The sequence below is a fragment of the Stenella coeruleoalba genome, assembly GCF_951394435.1.
Source record: "Stenella coeruleoalba genome assembly, chromosome: 5".
NCBI lineage: Eukaryota > Metazoa > Chordata > Mammalia > Artiodactyla > Delphinidae > Stenella > Stenella coeruleoalba.
In genome coordinates, this window is record NC_137150.1 from 24,784,564 (window position 1) to 24,800,939 (window position 16,376).

Here is a 16,376-nt window from a genome sequence, read left to right on the forward strand (position 1 = left end):
TACTTTGTAAATATCTCTCAAATCTGTTTCCTTCTCTTTCTATGGCAACAGGCGTCAGTCCAAGGCACCATCAGCTTTCATCTAGAGTACTGCAACAGGCTCCTTATCGGTCTCCCTCCACCTACTCTTGCCGCAGCCCTTCCTCCCAACCCGTTCTCTACGCTGTAGCCAGAACGATCTTTTCAACATGAAAATCTGATCATGTCACCCACCTACTTAAAAACGCCAGTGGTTTTCCACTGCTCTTAGTATAATGTCAAAATTACTTAATATGGCCAACAAGGCTGTCCATGGTCTAGTATAACATCCACTTCTATAGTTTCATCTCAAATCCCACTTCCCTTGTCCTCCTGCCTCCAGCCTTTACGCAGTCCCTTCTTTGCGCCATGCTCTCTCTTGCCACAGGGCCCCTGAATGTAACTTTTACATCAGCCTAGAATATTTTTCTCTCCCAATTCTCCTACAATACCTTTCTTTCCCAATTCTCCAAGTGGACTCCTATTTATCCTTTAAATCTTAGCTTATTTATCACTTCTTCAAGATAGACTTTCCAACCCCCTGAGTAGGTAAAATGCCCTTATAAAATGCTTGCTCTCCTAGCTCCATGACCTTTACTTAGTAGCACTTAACTCGTGTAATTTTTTATTTTATCTGTGTGATTTTCAAGTTATTGGGTGTTTTTCTTTTAAACAATAATTAGACCATAAGCTCTATGAGTGTTGGGCCATATCTGTTTCTGCCTGTGCTTGGACAAAGTAGGTAGACAACATTTCAAAATATACATTTCTGTAAGGGCTGTTCTATTATATTCCAATGGTAAAAAATTAAGTAAATGGATACCATTAATATTCTGTGGATTCATCAACACATTGTTTTCTTTTTTTCTACCTTGCTTTTCATAATTTAACCCTACTTTTTTCCTGGAGGGCTAAGGAAAAGAACAGGAAACAAATGTACAGAAGCCAGGCATCATGAGTCAGAAGTCCCTGTGCTCATTGCATGAAAAAGTAAATTGAACCAAGGAGTGACTTTGAACAAGTAGGCAAATGATTCCTACATGTTTCCTCAGAGCAAGTTCAGATCTATATATTTAAGGAAGTCAGAATGATCTAAAGACATAACAGGTTCAGAAAACATCCTTGGCAAGGTTTATTCGTATCTAACTGTTTCAAAGCAGAAGCTGTGCTGAGAAAAGAAAAATACTTCCAGGAATTTTAATGGCATAATTCATACTGTACTCTTCTACTGAGACAGAATATGTTTAGAAAATTAATAATATTGTGTGTGTGTGTGTGTGTGTGTGTGTGTGTGTGTGTGTTCAGGGCCATTGTGATTAGAAAAGAGTAGCCACAGTTTTACCATTTGTTGTGAAATTCAGTGACAGCAGCAATATTTATGCTATCCAAGGAGTGGTATGACTCTGACTTCAGTGAGTTTTTACTCACTGCTAAGAAATATAAATTTTACTTCTTATACAGACTTGGCTACAGACGTTCATTTTACAAAACAAAGAAAATATTTTTTCACTCTCACTACTATTTAAACAATAGATTATAGATAAATAATATAAATTTTCCCTTTTTTATGACTAAGGTATATATTACAATCTTTCAGAAGTAGTTTAAATAAAGGGGAAAAGTGCTTCTAAGAGATTCCTTTCAGCCTAACCTACCCAATTAAAAATATAAACAAATTTCACATTGAAAAGATCTACAACAATGCAATTTGGAGTCAAATATGATAAAGTATAAATTATTTCCTAAATTAAAATATTAAATTTTAGATAAGATAGTGGAAATATCAGAAACATGAAAATATTAACAAGAAATTATTTAATTCTCTTTAGCCTAAAGTTCAAATGTGTATTATTTTTGCTGTATCTACCTAATTTTAAACATTAATGCATAACTCTGATGTAAGATCAAGTTACTTGAAATGAACTGATTTCCAAATAAAAATAAAAATCCCAAAATACACTTTTATATCTGAAGAACTAAAAGTGAGCATTGTACATTAACTCTTCTTAAATTATTTAATAACTGAAACAGTCAAGAACATATTAATCAATCAGTGCTTCATACAGAATAAATTTCAGTATTCCTTTTACTCTATAGCAAATAGTAAAGAAAAAAAAAAAAGGTGGGAAATGCTGAGGTTAAAAACAAGGTTGAAGATCCAGAGGGAAATAATAAAGGGGATGTCATTAAAAGACCATAAATAGACAATGTAATTATACCTCAACTTCCCTCCTCCTCCCACCTCTCCCAAAAAGGGCAAGGGCAGTAAAAACTGCAGAAGATCATTAAAATATTTATGATACATCATAATACTTATAAAAAAAACAATTTTTAGAAAATAAAATGTCTTTTTTTTTTTTAAACTGTCATTTCTAAAGAGATCTGGCTGTCATTACAAAGAACTGATTTATAGAGTGAGTCACCAGGGAATGTTTTATCTATATAAGGTAATATGTAACTATAAAAGTTCATAGGTTCTTAAAAGAAAAGCTAATGATATAATAAAACAAAATAGTTAACTCTTAAAATGCAACCGAGTATAAAATGTATTATTACATTTCAAAATACCTAAGAAAATGTTCATATTCTTATAACAAAAAAATTCATCAGCAAAATTTGTTTTTCTGTTTTAACAATCATGAACAATTTTAGCAACTGAGAAAGAATTTTTAACTTCCACGTAATTAAGTAATATTAAGTAAGAGATCTGCTTCCTTATCATCAAGTTCAAGAACATTTATCTTTAAAAAAAAATGTTAGTTACGTCTTCAATGATCATGGAAGCATTCAAATTCTTCCTGTATAAACAGTGTAAAATTACAAGTTGAAGGCAGCTTATAATGCCACCAAGCAAGGGAGAGTTAATGGGCTAAATAAAGGCAGAACCTTTTAAACTAACTTGATACTTACCAATAATCCACAGTATAAGAAGATAGTCTATTCTTTCAAGGGCTGGCCCCATTGTGTTTTTCTTATCTTCATTGTAGACAAGAGAGTATAGGTTTAATAATAGCAGAAATGTAAAATATGATGCTCCATGAATAATAAATTTCATAAAAGGTGTGTGAATAATTCTGCCAAACTGAGATTTGGGAGCTATCAAATAACAAAGTGACAAAACTGGCCAAAACATGCCAACTGTCAACACAGTCATTATCTTCTTACAGGTAGGCTTACGTCGGTAACCTGACATCTGTCCAAACCAAACAGTGTTCAGGAACTGCTGACAGTTGGACTGGGAGACAAACTGAAAACGAAGCACACACATATAAAAAAAGTAAAATATAACTTGTAAATACGATCTGATAGTACTATTATTTAATTGATAGTCAAAGTTTTAATAATAGTTTGAAATCAATTCTATACAGTCCAGTTCTTTTTGTTTTGTTTTCTTACGTGTAATAAAAGAGTGTGGTGGTTAAGAGCATAGACTCTGGAGCCAGATTACCTAGATTCAAATCCAGGCTCTGCCACTTACTTACTAAATGACCTTGAGCAAGTTTTTAAATCTCTCTAAGCCTCAAATTCCCCATCTATAAAATGGGGATAATAATAGTATCTAGTCATACACTTGTTATGAGGATTAAATGTAAAGCTCTTAGAATAGTGCCTGGTCATAGCATGCACTATATAAATATTAGCGATTATTACTAGCCTACTCAGCCATTTCAAAACGTTTAACTTATAAAGACTCATAACAGTGTTTATGAAACTTCAAAATTAACAAGCACAATCCACAGAAAGAGACTTCAGCCTAGAAAAACTGATGATTTCAGTTACAAGAAACCAAGATGTCAAGATAGCAAAGCAATTAAAGTCTAAACATCAGATATTTCTATGCTCCACGAAAACACTGAGAATTTCTTAAAATGTATTAAAGATACTCTTAAATCTTCTTAAAATGGAATTCTATGTGAGAAGAAAAGGAAAAATATTCCCAAATAAGAGGAAAATTCTAGTTCAAGTATAGAAATGAATTTACCAAAGTTTACGAAGCTTTTTAGTTTACAAAATTCAGAAGCAATATTTTCCCAATATAATGCTCACGTTGTGAAGTATAAGTTAAGGATTCTGATAACTCTGGACACAATAATGTAATCAGGTTTGAAATCACCGAAGTAAAGCACAAGTGATCATAATATCATTCAGATATTAAATAATATTTGGTCAATGTCCTGTTTTAAAATGATTTATCCCAAGATAGAATATAATCTATAGAATGCAACACTGTAGTTTAAAAAAGTAGACAGAGTTTTGTTGTTGTTTATTGTGCTTATCAAGAAATTTCCTAATATATCAATACTACACCTATTTTTGGTAGTTAAGTCTTCATTATTTATCCTTCTGCTTAGATTCCAGTGTTGTTAGGGAATCGTAATTTGTCCCTCAAGAGGAAATATCAGGGAGGAAAATAGCTTTTCTTCCCACCAACTACCCAGTTTAGTAGCATCCCAAACTTAGTGGTTTCATCCTTCCCCTGAGTATCAAAGCAATCTCAGGCGTGACTGCTGCCCTTGCCATTCCTCTATATAATGATGATTTAATTAACAGTAATGTTAAATATGTAATTGGAAGGACAAATTTTCAATTGGACATGTTCTAAGTCTGTGGTGGTTTTAAAACATAGACACAAATTCTTTGATACTCCTCTCATCAATAGGTGGGCTACCAATATCACCTACCCTTCAATTCAACAAGCTTATGATTCCTTTAACCAGTAGATTCTGGAAGAAGTGATGCTATGTGACTTCTGAAGGTAGGTCTTAAAAGGCCATTCAGCTTCCACCTTATTTGAGAAACACTTGCTCTTGAAGCCAAAAGCTGGCAGGTAAAAAGTCCTACCACCCTGAAGCCACCATGCTATGAAGAAGACCAGGCTACATGTAGGCACTCCGGTCAGCCCTCAGAGGCTACTCAGACCATCCCCCTGCAGCCAGCCCACCGTGAAAGCCATGCCCCTCCAAGGTTCCAGTCCTAGGTTCTTAGGAGACCCACCCTCTATGGACCCACCCACCTGAGCACCCAGCCCACTCAGAGCTCCCTGTTTGAATCCTCAGCTGCTGCTCAGGCACCAGACATATGAGTGAAGAAGCCTCTCGAATGATTGTAGCCCCCCATCATTTGAGCTATCTCCAGCTGAGTCCTTGACATGGAGAGGCAGAGACAAATCAGCCTTGCTGTGTCCTTTCCTAATTCTTGACCTAAAGAACCCAAGAGCATAATAAAATGATCATGAAATTACTACAAAATGACCATGAAATATTGTTTTATGCCACTAAGTATCACAGTAGTTTGTTATTCAGGATGTATGACCTGAACAAAGTCTACCAACTATTTGGAAAAATATTATCTTCCCCTTTGATTATTTTTAGAATTCTAGTTTAAAAAACTAATTTACATTTTCATTAATTCTTAAAATTACAGAGTATCTTCCTTCCAACTAAAAATATTACCACTGCTTCTTTTTCCTTTTCTCTACTCTTCTTTAGAATGGAACACCTGGTTATCCTCTGTGAGTTCTTCAGGGAAATACATATATATATCATTAGGAAACTGCCTCTTAGTTTTTTCTTCCCTTACCAGGATAATCTTGGTTCTTTCCACCTTTCTTTGAGGTTCTTTTGCCAAGCACTTAAGTTGGTTTTGTATCTTTGTTATATCTTCATTCTATCATTTTCTAGTATTTTGTGTCTATTTTAGGTTGTGCAACACATAAGTAAATAAATTAACATAAGATCTAGTCAAAATGTATGTTAGGGGAAGATTACATCAGGGTTCCTATTTTCTCTGTTTCTACATATACATATTAGCATTTATTTCCTTTTAAACCACATAGGTATGTTGCTGATTTATAATCTTACAGCTACACTGATCCAAGTAAGTAAGAATTAAGTAATTCTTGTACTTAATTTTTTTTTCCTATAAATGGTCTACCTTAAGCAAGAACGCTGCAGTACTAGAAAAATTATAGAATTTGAAGCCAGAGATCTAGATAAGAAATATAATATTGGGGTTATTTTATTTTATTATTTGCTTAACATCTTTATTGGAGTATAATTGCTTTACAATGGTGTGTTAGCTTCTGCTTTATAATCTAGGTAATTTTAAAGTAAACATCTTATAATTCCTTTATCAATCTCCTGAGTCACAAAGCTATTGGGAGGCTCAAACTGTCAACCAAGATAATCAAAAACTCTGTCCCGGGCTTCCCTGGTGGCGCAGTGGTTGAGAGTCCGCCTGCCGATGCAGGGGACACGGGTTCGTGCCCCAGTTCGGGAAGATCCCACATGCCGCAGAGCGGCTGGGCCCGTGAGCCATGGCCGCTGAGCCTGGGCGTCCGGAGCCTGTGCTCCGCAACGGGAGAGGCCACAACAGTGAGAGGCCCACATACCGGTTAAAAAACAAAAACAAAAACAAAAAAACAAAAAATACTCTGTCCCTAGCACCAAAGGTCCTATATCTTGCCTTCTACCATAATCTGTTTGGGGCCCCATTTTTATATTAATATAAATTTGATAAGCAAGTTTTATTCCAATATCTATGTTGATAGTAAGAATAATGGGTCTTAGAAGAAATACCTTAAAAGTACCATTTACCAACACCCTCTACTGAACATCATTATCTACATATAAATATCCAGGTCTAATAAATTATCTCAAAAAATGAAGTTAAAAATGCATACCTTCCTTCTTCAAGTTCCTGGATCATGTGCATGTGAGTGTATGGGGAGTAGAAATAGGTATTTCCCTTAATAGGAAGGGATGATGCCAGAGAGCCAGATTCAACTTAGTTATCATAGCATACGTCTCTCCACCTTTGGGTTTCACAATGAATTAACAAATAAGAATAAGGAACATAATATCTGATATTTTATTTTTAAACAGAAAGGCCCTATTACTATAGAAAGGACTACTTATAAGCGATCAATAATACAAACGCATGACAGACAAAACACAAGATGGAAACTTCATTAGGAAGGCATTTACTCTACAGGATCTTACCTGCATAGCTACTATATTGCAAAAACATTACATTAACATCCATATTATTATTATTAATGTTAATTGTTAAAAATAATAGCAACTACCATTTATTGAGTACTTGCTTAATGCTTATACTCATTGTACTAAACTCTAAATATATATACCTTTAATTAATTCTTAAAACTAAAGCTCAGACAGGTTCAATAACTTTCCCACGGACACAGTTTTTATGAAGCAGAACTAGGATCTCAACCTAGATGTATTGCTCCAAAGCCTTTGTTCTGAGCCACCAGACTACTGTGGAGGAAATAATTTAAATATATCACAGAAAACCTCATACCTCCTTTTGGTTATATTTGATAGCAAGTTTTAGACGACTTAAATTCATTCTTTCTTCTAGTAGTCCCCGTTTGTCAAGAGGCTCATCACTAGATGTATGGTTTAGGATAACTTCTAATTCGCGAGAATTCCGGGCTTGTGCAAGTAAATCTTTAGCAAACATTTTACATTGCCGGGCTAGTTCCTCATAATCATTCCTGCAAAGTGCAACAGTCTATTATTAGAAATGTCACTTCCATCTTCTAATTAAGCTGTTTTCACTAGAACATTTTTTACTCAGTAACATTTTAATTCTGATACTGCTACACAACATCTTTTGTGCTGATAGTCAAAGGAACCTACTGGTGCATAAATTCTCCATAGCTTTGGGGAAAATTGTAACACGATTATGTTCTCTGTGTTCACACTGATAACCTTAGGTAAGCACAATGTTTTCTTACATATACTGATATTCCTAGAAGTTCTGATAATATTTGTCAAGCAGCTCTTCACTTAACTCATTTGCCCTCATTCTATAATAGTTTTGTATAAAGCTTCCTTTTATATTATTTATCTAAACAATAGATAGTAATATCTTGATGCTATCCAATAAATTATTATATAATTTTTAACTGGAAGTTTTTTCAAGGATAGTCTACAACATGTTTATGCTACTTCTGATATTAAAATAGTATTGTTTCATTTTTAAAGTGCTCATTTAAACAAAATTCAAGTTAGAAAGAAAACTACTGAAACACACCTAGTACAGAATTCTCTTTCAGAATCACTATTCCTTGAAAGTTAGGACTTACCTGCTCATTAAAGGCAAGCCTAAATCACTTCTGAGAAACTAAGAAGTTTTAGTAGATAATTCTTTTTAAAATATCAATTACATTAAGCTTATGCCTGAGTGGAACAACTTAAGAATAAAGTTAGAAATAAATAATTATGAATTAATTGGGGTTAGATTTCAGAAAATAATTTTTCATTCAGTTTTTTTAAAGGGAAAGGAAGGGAAAATAGGGAGATTTCCCATTGATTAATTTTTTTTTTCCAATGGGATTTTCCAAGAACTGGCTGCATAAAATTATAACTCAAGAAATTAAAAAGTTTTCCTCACCAGCTAACATTTTTTCATCCATTCTTGCCACTTACTATGTAACCAAAATTATCTAAGAATAAATAGTTGAATTTCTTTTTTAAAAAAATTAATTAATTTATTTATTTATTTATCTTTGGCTGCGTTGCTGCATACAGGTTTTCTCTAGTTGTGGTGAGCGGGGGCTACTCTTCGTTGCATTGCGCAGGCTTCTCACTGTGGTGGCTTCTCTTGTTGCGGAGCATGGGCTCTAGGCACGCGGGCTTCAGTAGTTGTGGTGCACAGGCTTAGCTGCTCCGCAGCATGTGGGATCTTCCCGGACCAGGGATCGAACCCGTGTCCCCTGCATTGGCAGGTGGATTCTTAACCAATGCGCCACCAGGGAAGCCCAGTAGTTGAATTAACAAACAACGTATTACCTACTTCTTAGTCTAGGAATCTAACTGCAGTCTAATCAATTTTATGTCTACATGCTATGTTTCTCCTACTAGAAAATCTCACCGAACAGTGAAAAGGGACAAAGTCTGGGTGTGTGGAATGTACCTGACATACAAAAAGCATTCTATATGCTTCTGAAAGTTATGAAGGATCGGGCTCCAAGGATGATTACAGAATCTAGGAATGAAGGGAGTAGGACAGAGAGCAGTTATAAATAAGTTTTTTCTTGCTTAAGGCTACCATTCCCACTACTCTTCACACTGCCTTAGAATGCCTCCGGCAATGCTGAACAAAGTAGGGATTTAAGGGTGGTGGAAGAGTGGAAGAAGGAAGATGGGGAAGGAGTGACGTAAGTGGTACTGGGGTCTATTCCACTGAGGGAAAAGGAAAATCCCAAGTATGTGGCAGCAAGGTTTGGTCATTTTGGATCAAATGTAGATAAATAAATGATAATTTGGTCTATGAAAAAACTCAGGCTGAAAATATTCTGGAAAACAAAGAGATAATTTACAATTTCCAGGGCTTCCTTGGTGGTGCAGTGGTTAATAATCCGCCTGCCAATGCAGGGGACATGGGTTTGAACCCTGGTCCGGGAAGATCCCAAATGCCGCAAAGCAACTAAACCTGTGTGCCACAACTACTGAGCCTGCACTCTAGAGCCCGTGAGCCACAACTACCGAGCCCGTGTGCTGCAACTACTGAAGCTCATGCACCTAGAGCCCATGCTCCGCAACAAGAGAAGCCACTGCACTGCAATGAAGAGTAGCCTCCGCTCACCACAACTAGAGAAAGCCTGTGCACAGAGCAACGAAGACCCAACACAGCCAAAAGTAAATAAATAAAATAAAATTTTTAAAAAATTTACAATTTCCATTCATTCCCACCTGAATTCCACCTCCACAAGGCTTAGTTCTTTTAAATCAGCACTAAGTTCAAATGCTCGCAGAATTGGATCCTCCTCTGTTAACATTATTAAAGCTGGACTGGCCAAGCAGCGATATATATCAAGACGAAACCTGTGATAAAATTTGATTCCATAATGTAAAACAAATTTATTAGATAAACATGATCAGTATCTTTAGCCTATAATTTTCATAAATTTAAAGTATTATAAAATTAAAAGAAAATAAAACTATAAAATACTTATTATAAGGTAACCTGCATAAAAAGAAAAAGACTTAAAAATAAATATTTTGAAATATAAATATTGCAATTTTTTATATATACTGCTTATAAAGAAATTGTTTTAGTATTTGTTTTCATAGATTCAAAACTTTGTATCCTTCAATTCAATTTAATTAAAAAATTTCTATTCCTGAACTCAGTATTATTTTAAATGAAATATGTTAATAACTAATACATTTTGAATATGATATGGATGATCATTAAATTTTCCTTCCCCAGTGATAAGTTTACTTTAATATGCTACATATGTGTAACACATGACTCATTCAACCAGGTTATTTTTGAAAGACCTTTCAAATCTTAAGAATGATTTGAATGAAATTTGAATGAAATCATTGATTTATGTCTAACCTCTAACTAATAGAAAAGTACTCCCTTTACCTTCTGTAAACTAATTAATGTTTATAATCAATATCTAAATAGGAACTAAGTCAGAAAAATTTTGCTATAATTCTTTCATTTATAAATATATAATTCTTAATTTAAAATTTGGTAGGTATTATATAAATATTTTTTCTTTTAAATACAAATTTAATATATGCTTGTTTAAAAAAAAGCAAGCAGTTTAGAAACATAATGCTCCCCAATTCTCCTCCTTCCACCAACTCCACTCCTCAAAGAGAGTCACATTTCAGAGAGTTATGAAAATCTTTCCTGATATTTTCTATTCACACACAAACATAATCAGACACACTGTGTACAGGGACAACTATTTCTTCTTTTTTCTTTTCTGAGTATGTTTATTGATTTTTATCAATTTTTGGTTATTCATAAGGAATCAGCTTTCATGCTACTTTTGTGACAAGCCTACAACCCTAAAATTCTTAGGTGAAATTTATTGCATCTGAATTTCCAAGACACTTTATAAATTTTTTTTCTTTTTTTATTTCTTTTTTTAAATTAATTTTTATTGCAGTATGGTTGCTTTACAATGTTGTGTTAGCCTCCACTGCACAACAAAATGAATCTGCCATACATACAGATATCCTCTCCCTTTTGGGCTTCCCTCCCATTTAGGTCACCACAGTGCATTAGGTAGAGCTCCCTGTGCTGTACAGTATGTTCCCATCAGTTGTCTATTTTATACATAGTATCAGTAATGGATATGTGTCAGTCTCCCAATTCCTCCCACCCTACCCCTTTCCCCCTTGGTATCCATACATTCGTTCTCTACATCTGTGTCTCTATTTCTGCTTTGCAAATAAGATCATCTGTACCACTTTTTTAGATTCCACATATACGCGTTATTATATGATATTTGCTTTTCTCTTTCTGACTTACTTCACTCTGTGTGACATTCTCTAGAAGGGACAACTATTTCTATGTCACTACATATAGAGTCATCTCGTTATTTCCTAAAACTGGATGGTTTTCCATTTGATGGCAGTCCATCCAATCTCCATTAATGGAACTTTAGGTTGTTTCTGATTTTTTACTTCCATAAATAATGTAAAACTGATTATTCTTTAGTTCATATACCCTTTGCACATTCAGAACTGCTGGATAAAACACCATGTGCATTTTAAATTCTGGTAGATGTTTCCAAAGCACTAACAATAAGGAGAGCTCATTTTCCCCTACATCTTCATTAGTACATTGCTACCCTAACAGATGAAAAATAGAATTTTAAGAGTTGTATTACTCTGAATTTCTTTAAAAGCTTAAGCATCTTTTCATGTTTACTATTTGTTTATACTTCTGTAAACTACCTGTTCATTTGCATTAGCCTATTTTTCTGGTGTTTTTTTTTTTAAATCACCAATTTGTAAAACCTCTTTATATATAAAAGAAATTAGCCCTCTGTCTAGTCAAAAATATTTTAAATACTTTTCTCTCATTGGTTGTCTTTTACTTTGTTTGCAATGGAATTTTTCTGTATGGAAATTTAAAACTTTTATGTAACAAATTTATTGAAATATTCCTTATTTACATGATAGGTCTCATGTCTTACTTAGACACAAAAATAGACTCTATACAAAGCATTTTTTTCTATATAATGCATTTCTAAGAAAACAATTTTTATGAAATCCAGCTCTGATCGAGATATTTAATTAACAAGTACAATTACCTGTATCTTAAGTAAGGATTTCTACAGAGGTATTTGCCTATACCAAAACTGTCCAAAAACTTGAGAAAAATATATATAATTGAGCAACTTATCTTTCTGTTTCCATCATAGCAATTAATTTTTATAGTAATTAATTTTATCAGATTGTCTCTAAAAATGACTTTTGTATTAACCTACATAGTCATGTTTCAAAATATGGATTAGTGACAAAATGCACAGGAAGAGTGACTGCTAGTACTGGTGGCAACCAACTATGCTGGAGTAATAATGGAATAGCCATAGTATGGAAAGCAATTAGATATAATCTGAAAAATAATGAGGCTGCCTTGCTTTATTAAATCTGTCATTTTTGGTATTCAAAACACTATCAAAAGTAATGGTGGGGGCTTCCCTGGTGGCGCAGTGGTTGGGAGTCTGCCTGCTGATGCAGGGGACACGGGTTCGTGCCCCAGTCCGGGAAGATCCCACATGCCGCGGAGCCACTGGGCCCGTGAGCCATGGCCACTGAGCCTGCACGTCCGGAGCCTGTTCTCCGCAACGGGAGAGGCCACAACAGTGAGAGGGGTGCGTACCGCAAAAAAAAAAAAAAAAAGTAATGGTGGGATATGAAGAGGTCAGTGATTTCACTACACAAAATATATGCATAAAAATGGACAAATTTTTTTTTTAAAAATCAACTATTTCAGGTCACTGGAAATTGTCTATTGAGAATCAATTATTGGAAAACTGCCAGAGCTTCAGGCAGGAATGGCTGGAATCCGCAGCCTTCTCACCTGAGGCTACCTCTTCACCTCTGCCTCCAGTTCACTCAATGAGAACTGCAGTTTTCCAGCCTGAAGCTGGTAAATCTGTATCTTTGTGCTAAAGGGGTAAAAATCAATTCATTGGGAAGCAAAAACCTACAGCTCTGCTGGCTGAAAGGATTAGACTTAGTAGAGATGAACAAGGAAAACCTGCAGCTTTGCAAGGCCAAGCTTGCAGTCTGATTTGAGACAAAGAGTGGACCAATCAGAAATTTAATAGGGAGATCTTGGAAATGAGAAAAGATATACAAGCATTCATATATAGTCTCCACAAATCCCTGGCTGACTAAAAAATTAGGCATGTGTGCCAAGCATTAGAAAGTCTGATAAAAAGAAAAAGTTCCTCAAGGGAACTCTTGAGAAATGGCTGCAACTTTGAATGCCTTCTCCAAGTAACTCACAGACTGTTTGTTTGTGTCTTACATTCCACATACAAGTGAAATCATATGGTGTTTGTCTTTCTCCGTCTGATTTATTTCACTTAGCATAATGCCCTCAAGTTCCATCACGTTGTTGCAAATGGCAAGACTGCATCACCTGGCACTGCATCATCTCTGAAATTTAAAACCCAACATCTTAGAAATACAGATTGCCTCTCTTCCTTATTGCTAGTATCCTAACTCTTCAACGTCACTGAAACCTTTACCCATCCCTTACTCATTTGTTAGCTTCCTTTTCTCCTGCAGGTCTGCTTAGCAATTCCTGGAAATGACTTCAGTCAGATGCCTTTGACATTTGCTATAACTGTTTTCTCAAACATCAATAACAAACTCTCTCAACGTCTTCAACAAATATACCAGACCATCCCTAAATAAACCACACTCACATACTGTGTAAAATGCCTTTTACCTGTTAATTCTTATCGATACTTAAACACTGAGCTCAAGCCACAGCTCCTCTAAAAACTTTCAAACCAAGCTTTTTCCACAGCTCAAACCAAGACAGGTAAAGTGTTTTCTCCAGCTCCAACCCCCCACCTCCAACTGCTTAAACTACACACATATTTAATAAGCATACCTAATAATATTTAATATTTGAAAAATATTTATATTTAATATTAATAAAGGATTTTAATACTAGAAGAAGTCTTAAAGATCATTTCTGCTTGTCATTTTATAGCGTATTTTATTTTATTTGCCAAGCTGCACGGCTTGCAGGATCTTAGTTCCCTAACCAGGGACTGAAACTGCCCTATCAACTTCACTGACACTGCCCTCGGCAGTGAAAGCACAGAGTCCTAATCACCGGATTGCCACGGAATTCCCCATAGACTAGTCATTTTAAAACTAAAAAGTTAAATGAAATTGGCATAGCTATTAACCAGATCTTATCAAAGAGAAACACAGATCTCATTGTAAGATAGACTTGAAAATAGAGGGACTTCCCTGGTGGCGCAGTGGTTAAGAATCCGCCTGCCAATGCAGGCGACACAGGTACCAGCCCTGGTCTGGGAAGATCCCACATGCCGCAGAGCAACTAAGCCCATGCACCACAACTACTGAGCCTGTGCTCTAGAGCCAACACAGCCAAAAATAAATTAATTAATTAATTAAAAAAATAGAAAAAATATCCAGTACAATCTCTGCAAGTAAACATTAAATTGATTCCCAGGAGACTTTTCCAATTTATGGATTTGTGACTATCTGTTGAAAGGTGAGGAAGGAGGGAGGGTGGATGGTTTGCAGCTTTAAAGCTAATTTCAAATATACTGCACAACAATCCTTAACTAGAAAACAATGTCAACGGATGACCTCGGACTTCCAAACCACATTTTCTGTAGTAAATGCTAAACTTGATACTATTTCAACTATATTTGACTACTATATAGATAATATATACATAAAGGCATATGCTGAAAATTAGATTCTCAAGTCTAGCCCAGAACCATACACCTTATACAACATGCACATGTGTGATCTTGCTCAACCTGTCCAAGAAGGGGTACTTTCTTGTTCATTCACTCCTCAGTTGTTCTTAATATTTTTGACTGGGAAGAATGAGAAGAGAAGAAGACTCAAATACTGTGTGAGAGGGGAAAAAGAGGCATAACAGGTTGAATATCTAGTTAGATAGATAATAGTTTTTATTTTCTTATAAATAAGACAGGAAGTGGTATCTCTACCCCTTCCAGTGCTTGGAAATTCTCTTAGATTAATACACTCTGCTTTTAAAAAGCAAATAGTGACCCCATCCCTGTCCAGCAGAAGTATGAGATAAACCTTATTCATTATTTGAAATTTTTTCCTAATTATTCATCATTTAGTAAATACTTCTTTAAAATGCAGAACTCATTGTATTAAGCAAAGGAGCTAGAAGTCTGGCTTTCATTAGTCATTGCAGTACCATATTTCTTAAAGTAGACATAGAAAGAAAAACAACAACAAAAACTTCATTGACATATACCTTACTGCATAATACATCTTAATTTAAACCTTAATTTTCTGACCTGGAATGTCGAAGGCTGTCCTTTTTGTTTTTTGCAGAACACAATGTACATTCACAGCCAACCGCATGGGGCTTAGGTAGAGATACATCCTGTTTTAACAGCATTGTAAGAATTTCATAGTTGTTACGATGAGCAGCTAAAATGACAGGTGCAACATCCATAGTTGTTGAATACTCAGGATTCTGAATTCGCTCCATTAGTTTCTGAAAAATATTTATATAAACGTCCAAAAGTTCTTATTTGTGACTTCAGAAAAACATTTATCTAAAAAATGTAATGAAAAATATTGAATGCACAAAGAATACAAAAATTATTTTGAGGAATATGATAAACATTTTCCTAGGATCAAATCTTTTTTGAAACCTCAAAACTTCAACTTTAGTTAATAAATGCAATATAATCATGACAGACAAAATCTTCAATAGGAAATGTTCATACTAACAAAGAAGTGTGGATATCTAGAGAAATACTTTAGGAGAAAGTGTTTCATTTTCACAGGATTATGGAAACATGCATGACAAGGATAAAGAACAAGAATTTTAGAAAAACAATATAATGGAAAAACAGAAATGTTAAAAGTAGGCAAAATATAAATGCATGAGAAAAACAAGTTTAATTCCACCTCTATGGCAAAACCTTGCCACATTGATAGCAACGAAGTTACTTGAAAGGAATAAGTAAATAGGAAGCACTCTTCATTTTGTGTAATTCTCTACATATTCTCAAACACCACCTATACTACTTCCTGTTACAAATGCACAAAAACACTAACAATCATAGCTCCTGGAACTATTAGGCAGTTTACATTTATCATCTCATTTAATCCCAATAGCCTGCAAAATTGAACATTATAATCCCCACGAAGAAACTGAGGCTCAGAGAAGTTAATGTGCCCGAGCTACGACGAGAGTGGCAAAGTGCAGATAGACCCCAGCTGAGTGTTATTCTGGAGGCTGAGCTCCTTTCACTACATGGGCTCATGCCTGGTGATTGCATGACACGAGGAAAGAAACATTAGT

The 16,376-nt window shown here is 34.9% G+C and overlaps 1 protein-coding gene across 4 annotated transcripts in view; it reads right to left on the reverse strand.

The window, feature by feature from the left end:
• Positions 1-16,376, reverse strand: part of TRPC1 (transient receptor potential cation channel subfamily C member 1) — a 63,908-nt gene that overhangs the window by 26,705 nt on the left and 20,827 nt on the right. For 2 of the 4 annotated variants that reach the window (XM_079922166.1, XM_079922165.1), the window contains 4 exons: positions 15,358-15,560; positions 9,740-9,871; positions 7,341-7,536; positions 2,928-3,264 (listed from right to left, as the gene is read on the reverse strand). In XM_079922166.1, coding sequence (XP_079778292.1) covers positions 2,928-3,264; positions 7,341-7,536; positions 9,740-9,871; positions 15,358-15,560 — 868 coding nt within the window. Of the gene's footprint in view, positions 1-2,927; positions 3,265-5,031; positions 5,219-6,699; positions 6,789-7,340; positions 7,537-9,739; positions 9,872-14,838; positions 14,924-15,357; positions 15,561-16,376 lie in introns of those variants that run through there. The other 2 variants (XM_079922167.1, XM_079922168.1) reach the window with 2 other exon arrangements.